Below are 13889 nucleotides of genomic sequence, written 5' to 3'. Positions count from 1 at the left end.
AAGATGTGACATTAAATACTGAGAGGCATGAAAAACTGCTGCAACGCACAAGATGTTTAAATTCATTACTTTGTTGCTACAAATGCTTTTCAGAACACATTTCGCAGACAGTATGAACATATGCTGCTGAATGTATCTAGAAAAAGACATCATTGTGTGACAGATAGGTCAGGAGAGATGAAATCAGAAACACTGAAATGCATGAAAAACTGCCACATCATGCATGACATTTTAATGTATTACTTCTTTACTACTAACTTAATTCACAACACATATCACAGACAGTAGCCACATATGACACAGGATGTACCTGCTAAATTATATCCTTGTGCAATAACACAGGATATACCTACTAAATTATATCATTATGTAGCATGTAGTTCTGGAGATACAATGTCATAAACCTTGAGCTGCGTGAAGATGAAACCATAGTGCAAAATTGGCTGGACGTACTGATGAAATATGTACATATGAAATATGTAACTTATATGTGAAATGTATGTGATATGTGTATGTGCGGGCAAAGCCACAGGAGAAAGCTCATCCTAAACCGCTGGAATAATTTAAATCAAATTTTAATCAAATTTAGTCCATGTATTAGATACAATCTGAAAAGAAATACTCTAGAGGTAAGAACCAGCAGACTTCTATTGGGGTGAGTGTGATAATGTGGAATGAGAAAGGAGTGGGGGGAGGAGGTGGACTGTCAGTGAGGGGGAAGGGGAAGATAGGCACAGATAGGAGGAGGAGGAGCTGGACAGAGATAGGGAAGGAGGAAATTGGTGGAAAGAGAGAGAGAGAGAGAGAGAGAGAGAGAGAGAGAGAGAGAGGAAGTGGAAATGGACAATGAGAGAGGAGAGGAGAAGATGGAGGAGATGGACAGAGCCAGAGAAGGGGGGAAGGAGGAAGAGATAAACAGATGGGGGAGGAGGAAATTGTCAGAGAAAGGAAAGAGGAGGAGATGAACAAAGGGAAGGGAGAGGAGGGCATGGACACACAAAGGAAAGGGGAGGAGATGAACAGGGAGAGAGGAAGAAGAAGATGGACAGGGGGGGGAGGAGCCAGATGGTCATAAAGAGGGTGGAGGAGGAGATGGACAGAGAGGAGGTGGAGGAGGAGATGGAGAGGGGGAAGGAGGAGATGGTCTAATAGAACAGTGGAATAAATACATAGCCGGGCAACACTGGGTACTCAGCTAGTTTGCAAATAAAATGTTGTCCAAAGTAAGAGAAATGTCACAAACACCATACATCCAACTGAGATCTCATCCACATTTCGCATTCTGTGGACCACTGATAGGTGCTTATTGTCATCTTTCATTTTCTACAGAAATTAGAGAGTGGGATATAGAATGTAAATTCCTTTACAAGCTATCAAAAATGTTCTCCTTGTAAGGAGTTTGAAATCTTTTAAGCCACTGAACAGAGATAAATGTAAAAGAGTAGATTTTGTTGCAAGAGTGTGTATTTGTTGTTTACCAACATTTGGGTCAACTAATTGGAAAAACAAGAGTGCAGGTAATTTTTGACTGTACATCATAGTTATTTCATACATTTGAAAATGTAAGGATTTTTATATTGTTGAGACAAATCCTGAGGAACCAATCATCCAATAAAGTAAGTTGTGACCTGTGATAACAGTTAATAAATAGCCTTTCAAGGAGGTGGAGAGAGTATTTTTTTGTCAGTCCAAAAAAAGAAAAATTTTCTCATGTTCTCTCTGTTGCGAAATACTTTCTTTCACTTTTACTGTTACTTATGGAGACATATGCTATTACTTTTTACTGCTTCTGCATACTTATGAGGATAGTTGCCAGACTGCGTTCATTGTACAGCTATTTACCGTATTTACTCGAATCTAAGCCGCATTTTTTTTCCGGTTTTTGTAATCCAAAAAACCGCCTGCGGCTTAGAATCGAGTGCAAAGTACGCGGAAGTTCTGAAAAATGTTGGTAGATGCCGCCACAACTAACTTCTGTCGTCGAATATATGTAGCGCTACGCAGGCATGCTTCGCAGGCACAAAGATAAATACTGGCACCAAAACCTCTGCGTCAGTAAATAAATAAAAAAAAGGTGGAAGACAGGCTTTTTTTTTCTCCGCCCCGAGTTTCGACCACTGCATTTTCATACATTATCCAACGAAGTAAATACAAATTCCTTATTGTTCCTCTTCGAACGTAGCAGCATTTCAATTTACTACGAAAATCTGACTGGCAAGACTGTTTGGGATATTTGTCAATATTGCCAACTCTGCTTTCTGAATTTTTTCCTAACTTTGAGAAGAAATGGTTGCTAATAGGAACTTTTATGAATTGTGAATCACATACAGTATTCTCTTCACCATAAGAATAATATGAGTATAAACATTTTGCCATGTATTCTTTCGTGTTTGCTGCTATCTCATTTAAATCCTGTCCGCCTAATAAAGTACAAAACTAGAGTGAGACAGCAGCAGACGCGGAAGAATATACATACCATGTCATGTTTATATTCGTATTATTCTTATGCCTAATAGTGACACAGTCAGAAATGAAGCACGGCAATTGACTAGATTTTTAAATCTAAGATGACTCTCATTTCTGTGCATAATGTAATGTACTAAAGAGGCGTCTGCAAAGATTTTCAAACGGAAAAAATTTTCGCTAAATTCTCGTTCAGAACATCTTCTATCATACGGAATCTATTATTTAGTTGTTGTTTTTTTTTAAAAATTGTAAGCGGCGGTAGCGTGCACAAAAGCAAGCCGTGCCGCGAGCGGCGACAGGCCATAAACCCTCATTTTCAGAATGCGACAACCAATGCATGACACAGTACAGTAATGCATTTTCAGCTTTGAGTGACGGAAAGACCTATAACAAAGAGAACTGCACTTGTCAGAGCAAAGAAAAATAAGCAATCAATTCAAACCAGATGAAGCACGTGAAAAAGGAGCGCCTGACGCATAACAACGGCTACCTGGCAAAGCTTAACTGCTAAGCTTACGACTCGAACCAAACTACTACAGCTGACCAATTTTGTTTCGGTTTGGAAGTGCGGCCAAAAACTTTTCTCTCCCCTTGAATTTCGAGTCTCAGATTTCAGGTGCGGCTTAGATTCGGGAAAATTTTTTTTCCTCGATTTCGAGTCTCATTTTTCAGGTGCGGCTTAGATTCGAGTGCGGCTTAAATTCGAGTAAATACGGTAACTACAGTTTTGACTTATGATCTAAGTACAAATTTTGTAGTGCACATAGTATATATATATATTCTGCAAAATATTGAAAGATCCACTATTACGCTCCCCAAGATAAATGTAGCAATAGCTTGAGTCAGTTCCTGTGTTTTGATACGAAAGCTATAATACGTATGACTAAGGCCAAAAGAACATTGTTTTTCCTTTTTGACTAGGTAAATTATTTATGGATCACTGCTTATTTGGTTTGAAATGAACTCCTTTGTTAAACCAAAATGACTGAATTTAGTACATATGTAAGTTTATTATTAAAAGCAAGTTTTCTTGGATTAGTTTAAGTCTAACTACTTGGAAACACCTTAGAATAGATAAATATGAATGGTCCATGTATTAGTAACCATCTTCACTTCTGAAGCAAGATGTGCTAGATTTCTTGGTATATAAACAAAAGGTGAGTGATGTATAAAAACTCCATAGAAAAATTAAGAGTAGTGAACTTCCACGTTGGGAAATAAAACACGTTGTCAGCAAATAACTACCAAATTGTGAAGTCACAGTGTAAAAGAACTTCGTGCAAATGTCTGTAGTAGTCTGCATGCTCGATCCACTGAAAATAAAAAAGAGGAAATACATAGTTAGTACCTTTTGCTTTGATTGATAATTAATTTTTGAGCATATTAGAAAATATTTTGGTCAGGCATAGAGTATTATATCAACTTGCTTTTACGGAGTTTTTATTAAATGATTTAACTCGTTTGCATCCAAAAAAGCAGCTCCAAAATATATTTTGTCCATTGATATAGTTCTATGTAAAACACAAGGAGCTTTCTGCAACATTACAATTTCGGTGTACACCTTCAGTATTGTGCATCCAGTTGTTCAGTAGATCATTATTCAGGATACGCTAACATAATACTTGCAACAAACTTCTTTGTTTCATTCCTATGACGACAAATTTACCAAGATGCACAAGGCATTTTTTGGAAATCTGAATTTCATTTGCAGTTCGCAATATTTAGGCATTGTCATGAATCTTGGTTGTAATATATTTATATAAAATGTAGTGACAAACTAAAATCGGTGTACCAAAACTCAGCTATGTCATCTGTGGTTAAATTCACTGTCTGTGAAAGGAAAATATGACATTTGCAAATATGTTTAGTTATTATCATGGTGTATTCGAATAAGGGAAGCAAATGATGACATGAAGTCATTATTAATAAAGTGATAAATCACCCTTTGCCATTTTTAGAGTTAGATTCATACCAGAATTATAATATACAAATTGAAACTCATTGCAGTTGTATATTGTCACTCTCGTCTAAATGTATCAAGAAGAACTCTGAAAAATGATACTGGGCATGCTAATTTTATTGTTGACTCTGTGATTCAGCATTAGTTAATTCTGGACACTGAGTTAATTAGATGAGGTGTCCAAGTTCATTCCCAGTTCCTCTGATCTTGAGTGAGCAGTAAACAGGCATATATGGTGGCATATTATCACCTTTAAAGCCCACACTATTATTAGGGATCAACAAATTTGTTACATGAGATACTTACATGTTGTCATTGTCAGAAACGCACTCTGTGGTGAAATTTTTGGGCACAATAGAACATACTATACTGATACACAAACTATTAGCTAGCTTCATTGTTTGTATGGGGCTCAGATATGGGGAGACATTTGCTACTTTAGGTGCTCTCCAGGTATGACCAATTTCTATTTGGAATACTAGCAAAAATAATTCATCATTTGGCATTCACTTTCAGTTTTATACAGTGTATACCATGAAATGTAAACCAATCTTTTCGTGGTATCTTTTCATGGTCAGTAAAACCTTTAAATAAGTAAGTTTCTCACAGACACTGTAATTAAATGGTTTGGAACAATTTTTTTCTCTTTGAATACCTGTTAAATCTCTGTATGTGAGTACTTATTAATGAATTACAATGCACTAGATATTGATATACTAATTTGGTATTGACATACTAATTTGATTATAAGATAGATAACAATAAGATGATAAAATGTTGGTTCACTGATACTAACTGAAAAATTAGTATCCCTTTAGAAAAAGTTCGCAGAAATTTTGTTCAGTTTGTATATTTAGAATAGGTGATGATTTTGTCAATATATATGTATGTGAATGTGTTTGTAACATGCATGCTTCTTTCTTTTACACCTACCTTTTGTCATACACAAATCAGATAAATTAGATAAGTTCACAAACTGATCCATTTGATCTAAATTTCAGGCATTGCTGCGCAACATTATATTTGCAACGATTTGTCGCAGAAAATCCTTTCATGTTCTTGACAGTCGTTCTCCATATGGTGTTAATAAACCATATATTAACAAATGGCTCAGGAGGAAGCTGGATAAACCTCTTAGGTGTAGTGTTTTAAGGTAAATACATTGATTGTAGTGTTTTATGGTAAATACATTGATAATAATAACAAGAATGCAAATGCTTAGAATAGTTAAATCTTCCAGGGAGAGGGTCACTGTGAAACTTTTGCAATGCCATTAGGTGAAAAGAAAGGACACCGCACAATTTTGATTAGTTTATTTTCTCAAGTACTCACCACAAACAACTTATGCATTCTTGTAAACCAATTTTGGAAACAATTTTCCACTCATCTTCTTTCAGTGTTGTGAGCTAAAAACTTTTGTGAGGCTTATTAGCTTCTTCAGGACTGGTGAATCAACTTTCATGCAGGTGCTTATTATCACTGTCTGAAATAGAAATAATCTTATGGGGCTAGGCCACAACTCTAAGATAGATGAGCTACAAGTTTGACTTCACTGAGTATGTTACATTCTCACAATGCAGTATCATCCCTTGCAGTCTTGTGCGTGGCAGCTTTTCCCCAAACTACTAGAAAAATTTTTGGTGGTAAACCACTGTATCTATTCACAGTGGCAGCCTTTCATCTTCATCTTTGACGGACACAAGTATCTTGTTCAGACGGATAAAATCACATTTCACCTTTAGTGACAATGTCAGGAATAGTTGTAGAGTTACTTTCATGGAATCTGCCCTACACTTCACAGTTTGACATACATGTCCTCCTGCTTATCTATCAAAGAGCGAGATACCTACTGGTGTGACAATTTCTTGATTTGAAGAAAATCACGCTGGATTTCAGTCATAGCCAGTGAGCCAGTTTTTGGTGTTACTTATATGTCCTTAAGTGTCTCTCTGTAGTTCATTTTAATCGTTTTCCCTACAGTGGTGATGTTTTTTTCCATCATTGCTGTCATCATATATCCACTCCTTCAATGAAGATTAGTGTGTGTGTGTGTGTGTGTGTGTGTGTGTGTGTGTGTGTGTGTGTGTGTGTAGTGGAAAATTTTCTAAAAGTGCATTCTATGTGTTGGCTGTCAAATATGCTTCACCTGTGTTGAAATTGTAAAAATGCACCACAGAAAAGTGTTCACTTCCCACCTTCATTTGGATGTCATCAGTTCCATAGAGACAGGAACAGTCACAGCACTTTCGGTGGCAATAATAAACCAGGTTAGATGAAACTTTAAAGGCTATTTGTGCAAAAAACTGTGGTCAGCTGTGCTTCTAGAAAGTGAAATAGTGGAGTGTGACAAAAGGTTTCTCAAAACTTTCCTAGTGACCTTCAGTTGCTGTATGTGCAGAAATTTAATTTTAGATATCATGGATATCAATCACTCAATCTAAAGGCAGATGTTTTATTCATAAATATATATGGCAAATAATACTCTAATTGCTTGGGAATTACAGAAGTCATCTCTTTCAGTTTCAAATGCTATTCAGAAACGGAAGAAGAAAAAATTAGTATACAGTCGGAGGGGTTACTAGTATTTAGTAACTATAATGGAATTTGCATCAGAGAAAAGAATAATCTATATAGAGTAAGCTATTATGCTCAGTGCTCTGTGGTGCAGAAGAGGAGTTAACGTACTAATTACTGAAATGGGAACTATTGGAGCAAGGCTGACAGACAAATAGATTAGAAAACGGACAGGGAAGAAAAGTTGCTCCATCAGACCAGAACAGACAGACATAAGGACTTTGAAGTAAATTGACAGATATTGTGGAAGTAAATTGACTGATATTGTGATCTCATTTTCAGGGAACTGTTAATAATTCACAGAGGAGAGTGGATACCGTGGCATATTCCAGAATTCTCTAGTACTTTCAAAATCTGATTTGTGAACACAGAGTAATTTAACATACTGCGACACAAACAGCTGTGGTTACAAGTTTAAGCGTAATAGGTCAGGTGTAGATAGGTGATACCCTTGAAATACTTAAAATGACGAGAAATACTACTCTACTGACTGCAGAACGCCAGAACCTGAATGGAGGTGTCAGTGTACTCCCATCTTCTCCAACACAGCTTCCCCTATATAAGGAAAAGTCTCAGGAAAGACTAACAGTGAAAAGAGGCTCCAGTACTTGTCTGCACCTAGTGGAACATCTATAGTTGATGACTTATCACAAAAATAAGCTGAGCTGTGTACAATTCTGGAGACACTGGAACAGATGATGTGATGTGCCACTGAGGGAAAAGATTTTTGTAGAAGAGAGAAGATGTCAAACATCCAGTACTCCTTTTTTACACACCATTGCAGTGGTATGTGTTGTAATCCAGGGTAACAAACAAGTAAATGTAGCAGTCAAAGAAACCTGCAGGGAACACAGTGGCACTCCATTTTAGGCTGTCATATCTTTAATGAATTGGAAACTTGTGTGAGCATGAGGGGAAGTGGCTGGAAAAGAGGGAATCTTGGCTGCAATCAGTAAAACAAAGTGTCTAGCCTTCTTGTACCTTTATGGTCTCCAGCTGCTCTACACAGGGCACTGCTTGCATGTCATTTTACACACTAACAAGAAGAATCGTCAGTTTTCAGGGCTTGTGCTGTACATATCATTGCATGTTACATTTTGAGTCCTTATTATAGGGACTCTTATCTGAAATGGGAACCTGGCCGATTTTAGATGAAAATGATACAAAATTCAAAATGTTTTGTGTTTTCTAAACTCCCGTCTAAATTTTTAGGTTGAATCAAGTGCTCACTTTCCCATTCCTCTCTCCACCCTTATGTCCAAGACTCTTGTTCATAACAGAAGGAAAAGAAAGAGGCAGGTTTCACAGTTAGATGATTCCCACATTGCTCCCAATTTTAATTTATAAGGATATCTTCTGGTGACTTTACTTATCACAGTTCACTTTGCCAATAGCATAATGAAGCATAGGTGGCTATGTTGGTGAAAAACACATAACTGTTCTTAGTTATTTCCACACATCTCATCTACGTTCATCTGAAATTGTGACAAATTGGTTTTTAACAGTAACAATATGCTGAAGCTGCATAATACCGCAAAACCAATTTAGTTTTAAAGGCCTCACCAGTCTCTTAATGCAAATTCTCCATCCCTGTTTGCTTTTTTCAGATATTGCTATGGACAGTGCATATAATGAGTCACAAAATTGAAATGTTGTATTCCTGTCAGTAGATCTGTGCCTCCAAAATGGAAACTTTGAAGCTTTTCTCCACAGTTGGTGTGTTACTCTGTTTTCCTGCCTGTCCATGCACACATTACTTATCACAAATTTTTGGCCATTTATCATTCCTGTTGCATATTTTTCTGCACCATTTGAGATGTGAGAGGAAACATGACAAGTGGCACCTATGTTTATAGCCCAGCTTCCAGAAAATGGTTTCAGATGGTCCTAGTTGACACCAATTTTGCAAATTAGTCCTAATTTCTGCAGTCGTTTCTGTGTGATCAGCAATGGCTGCTCATATTTGGTAAACAGTCCAGGCATGACTCTGTCTGCTTCTGCCATCTGCAACCAGTGTGAGAAACACGTGCTCTTTCCTTGTACTGTTGACACCATTCCCAATATACAGCTGACACATCATATAGAATGTATTAAGCAATTATTTGGAAGGCCTACAATATGACGCCATTGAATTTCAGTTAACAGGAACAGCACAAATTGTGACTCTCAGCAGTGCCTTGGTATGTCTGCAATGTTTTCTAACCCAGTGTTATTGTCATAAAAACAGATTAGTCTTTCAGAAAGTCCAGTGCAGCTGTTTTTGGCTCAGCAATTTCCTACTCTGTCCTCAACATAATGCTTTGGAACATTAACTTTAGTGCCCACTATCAGTGTCCCATGCAAATATGGTACAGTAAAACTCCTCTTTTACACTTTTCAACTGACTTTTAAAAAATCATGTTAATTGTGGGAAATTTAGATGGTGGGAAGTTACTTTTGAAGTACATACAAAAGTTTTTACATTTTATGATCACATTAGTAGCTCATACTATTTTATGAAAAAAAATCCAGAATTCTTGTTCATAACAATTTTGTATGGTCAATTCTTTCTATCTGGCTTTCTGTTTCATAAATAAACTCAAAAATTTTGGTGCCAACATAAAAATTTTAGCATTAGTCCAAAAGCAATTACAAGACCGGGACATATGTTACATATATACATATGGCATCAAACTGTAGACAAGAAGTATGTCTATAATTAGTTTATAAAATTTGCTACATTGTATGCTAAATATGACATTTTAAGAAAAATATGCAAAGCATGGGATAGTAGTTGGCAACAGATCATTTTGACTGTTTATGTAATATGACACACCCAGAATTACGTTCTACAAATTTCATCACGAGGTTAAATGTATGTAGATACATGACAACATAGTAAAATATGATTCTGTACTTCATAATATAGAATGGAATGTGCAGTTAAATGTTAATTATGCTGTCAGGTCCCATGCTAACAAACACCTTGAAAATCGGGACATGCCGAATGAAGTACCAAAAATGTGTGACAGTTATGATAGTATTAAATGTTTGTGCTTTGCTATTAATTCCGAACCTGACCACCACTTCAGAAATTCCCACATATTCCAAAAACAGCAGCACACCGTACACCACATGATAACATCTGCCTGCAAATCAGATTGCGGAGTGGCCCACCATGCAGCAGTCCAAACCCATGGGCTTTGCTGGTCTGACACACCTCATTCCACGTGAAATAGCTCTGTGCTGGCTCAGCCTCAGCCAATACCACTTTGACTATTAAATGCTTTGCCCCACCCAACAGCAGTGGATGGGCTGCATTGTACACACTGGCAAATATGCATACTGCACTCAGGATGGTGGTGCACTAGTACAGCTGTGGTCAGACTTACAGCTGGTTGGATGTGGCCAAGTTTACATTCAAGGTGGATGTGCATTGCGCACGCAGCCAACTTTAGCCATCTGTCTTGTCTGGCCAGTATTTTGTCATGCAAACAGCGATCAGCCATTGACCCCACTGTGACCAAAGTTTGACCCCATTGTGACCAAAGTTGTATGCAGTTGCAAAGAGCAGTGTGTATGCTATACTGCCAGTGTGTGGCCAGCCATCAATGCGATTCCAGTGGTGTGGATTTTTTACATTTGATTTTTTGTTGATGTGTTGCTGTAGAAGGATCTTTCTGTCATCATGGACTTTGATACAGAAAAAAATATTATAAAATTTAGGAAGATGTCTGCTCCAGAGAGTTTGTCATCCAAAGGACATGTGGTAGACAAGAACCAGCAAAAGAAAATGTGATAGAAAATGACTGATTTTTGGTGGCAGTGAATGTACAAATCCACAGGAACAAAACACACCTTTTTTTTATATTTTATTAACACAACATCTACATTTAATTCAGAAAATGTTATGCAACTGACGTGGCAGAGCACCTTTATCTACAAAGTAATTGGTAAATACGTTTCTATAGTGTGAATTGGGTCTATGACTATATTCATTGTGGTATACCCTCTCATGAATTGAAAGATACTGGTATAGGGCATCAGTAAGTGGTACGCCGTCTCTGATTCATACATACACTCCTGGAAATTGAAATAAGAACACCGTGAATTCATTGTCCCAGGAAGGGGAAACTTTATTGACACATTCCTGGGGTCAGATACATCACATGATCACACTGACAGAACCACAGGCACATAGACACAGGCAACAGAGCATGCACAATGTCGGCACTAGTACAGTGTATATCCACCTTTCGCAGCAACGCAGGCTGCTATTCTCCCATGGAGACGATCGTAGAGATGCTGGATGTAGTCCTGTGGAATGGCTTGCCATGCCATGCCATTTCCACCTGGCGCCTCAGTTGGACCAGCGTTCGTGCTGGACGTGCAGACCGCGTGAGACGACGCTTCATCCAGTCCCAAACATGCTCAATGGGGGACAGATCCGGAGATCTTGCTGGCCAGGGTAGTTGACTTACACCTTCTAAGGCACGTTGGGTGGCACGGGATACATGCGGATGTGCATTGTCCTGTTGGAACAGCAAGTTCCCTTGCCGGTCTAGGAATGCTAGAACGATGGGTTCGATGACGGTTTGGATGTACCGTGCACTATTCAGTGTCCCCTCGACGATCACCAGTGGTGTACGGCCAGTGTAGGAGATCGCTCCCCACACCATGATGCCGGGTGTTGGCCCTGTGTGCCTCGGTCGTATGCAGTCCTGATTGTGGCGCTCACCTGCACGGCGCCAAACACGCATACGACCATCATTGGCACCAAGGCAGAAGCGACTCTCATCGCTGAAGACGACACGTCTCCATTCGTCCCTCCACTCACGCCTGTCGCGACACCACTGGAGGCGGGCTGCACGATGTTGGGGCGTGAGCGGAAGACGGCCTAACGGTGTGCGGGACCGTAGCCCAGCTTCATGGAGACGGTTGCGAATGGTCCTCGCCGATACCCCAGGAGCAACAGTGTCCCTAATTTGCTGGGAAGTGGCGGTGCGGTCCCCTATGGCACTGCGTAGGATCCTACGGTCTTGGCGTGCATCCGTGCGTCGCTGCGGTCCGGTCCCAGGTCGACGGGCACGTGCACCTTCCGCCGACCACTGGCGACAACATCGATGTACTGTGGAGACCTCACGCCCCACGTGTTGAGCAATTCGGCGGTACGTCCACCCGGCCTCCCGCATGCCCACTATACGCCCTCGCTCAAAGTCCGTCAACTGCACATACGGTTCACGTCCACGCTGTCGCGGCATGCTACCAGTGTTAAAGACTGCGATGGAGCTCCGTATGCCACGGCAAACTGGCTGACACTGACGGCGGCGGTGCACAAATGCTGCGCAGCTAGCGCCATTCGACGGCCAACACCGCGGTTCCTGGTGTGTCCGCTGTGCCGTGCGTGTGATCATTGCTTGTACAGCCCTCTCGCAGTGTCCGGAGCAAGTATGGTGGGTCTGACACACCGGTGTCAATGTGTTCTTTTTTCCATTTCCAGGAGCGTAGTTTTGGAGAATACAACATGCCATAACAGTCTCTACAGTGATATTGTCTACATTCAGGGGCTTGTGAAATATCCTCCACTTACATGCCACCATCTGCCACAGACACTCAGCTAAACATCTTGTTCAAGAATGATGATAGTTCAGCACCATTTGTATCACAAAAAAAGTGACAACCATTCCCTTTGTGGAGGGGATTGCAACATGAGGATGTACCCATCATGTTTTCTCCTTTCATTTCAGCTCACAATTCCACAGCTATAACCATAACCTCCAACGTGATGACTGAAATGCAGCCAATTCGCTGCCAGACATGCCACCAGTTACAGCTCTGGTTGTAGAAGCTGCGGCCACAGCCAGCCATAGGTTCATTTGACATACTTTTTTATTCCTGAATATCTTGACTGAATTTGTTACATAAATATTAAGTGACCACAGCGAGTGTGTGATGAAGACTTTACTTGTTACTGACATAACAAGATATTGGACTTTTAGTTCTGATGATAAGTCATTACACTCAAAATTCATTATCACAAGTGATCAAGGCACTTGTGAATAAAACAAGTCATTTTCTAAATACTAAACAGGATTGTCTGACATTGAAATAAAACTGCCAGTATCATCCTTGCTGCTCAGTAATAATTTGTATGTAATGTGAGTTTTATTTCTCTTCAGTAAATTAAAAGTAATTTTAAAGGAAGTGTAGGTAAGTCAAATGTACACAACAAAATGTGCAATAAACAAAAAAAAATTTACAGCTACAAACAATGTAAAATGAAACTGTGCAAAAAGGGTTTCAGGATATTTTTTCACTCACTTGTCTCTGTTACAATTACTGTGAATAAAAAGAAGTGCATCAACATTGTCCAGGTGTAAAAGTAGTTGTCTTGTGTTGAGAATGAAAGTGGCAGAAATAAAATTTCTTTCATAAGACAAGCTGGGTGATTTTATACACAGTATTTTCTGGCACTCTTCTGAAGAACTGAAAAATTTTGTGCAGTCATTCTGCAGCAAGAAACCATATTTTCTTCCATTTTGTAGTTTGGAATTATGCGTGTCTCTAAGTCACCTGTTAGCATAAGACTGTCATTTACATCTGCCCACAAAGCATACTTCTTCACTTTCCATGGTAGTGTACTTTGTGTGTAATTTCGTGAAAGAATTGCTTGTTGGTGGCATGTACATGACGCACTCTAATGATTTTTATCTAACTGGAAAAATAGAAAAGCTTTTTAATACAACCACAATGTGAGCCCTAAAGTGAAAAATACTATCAAAAATACAACAATTTTCTATTGTTGAAGGAATTTGAACTGTTTCATTGAATTTCAGGACTTCCCCAAAGTCACCCACAGATTATGTTAAATGATCTGATCAAGTATACCCATATATTTGACTGTTCTTTA

At 39.0% G+C, this 13889-nt stretch overlaps 1 protein-coding gene across 2 annotated transcripts in view; it reads left to right on the top strand.

The window, feature by feature from the left end:
• LOC126183226 (transcriptional adapter 1-like) overlaps nt 1–13889 on the top strand; it is a 172787-nt gene that overhangs the window by 118551 nt on the left and 40347 nt on the right. For both annotated transcript variants that reach the window (XM_049925011.1, XM_049925010.1), the window contains one exon: nt 5428–5579. In XM_049925011.1, the coding sequence (XP_049780968.1) occupies nt 5428–5579 (152 nt within the window). The remainder of the gene's footprint in view (nt 1–5427; nt 5580–13889) is intronic.

The sequence above is a fragment of the Schistocerca cancellata genome, chromosome 4 (assembly GCF_023864275.1).
Source record: "Schistocerca cancellata isolate TAMUIC-IGC-003103 chromosome 4, iqSchCanc2.1, whole genome shotgun sequence".
NCBI classification, from domain to species: Eukaryota; Metazoa; Arthropoda; class Insecta; order Orthoptera; family Acrididae; genus Schistocerca; species Schistocerca cancellata.
This window is presented reverse-complemented; position numbering and strand designations above follow the sequence as displayed.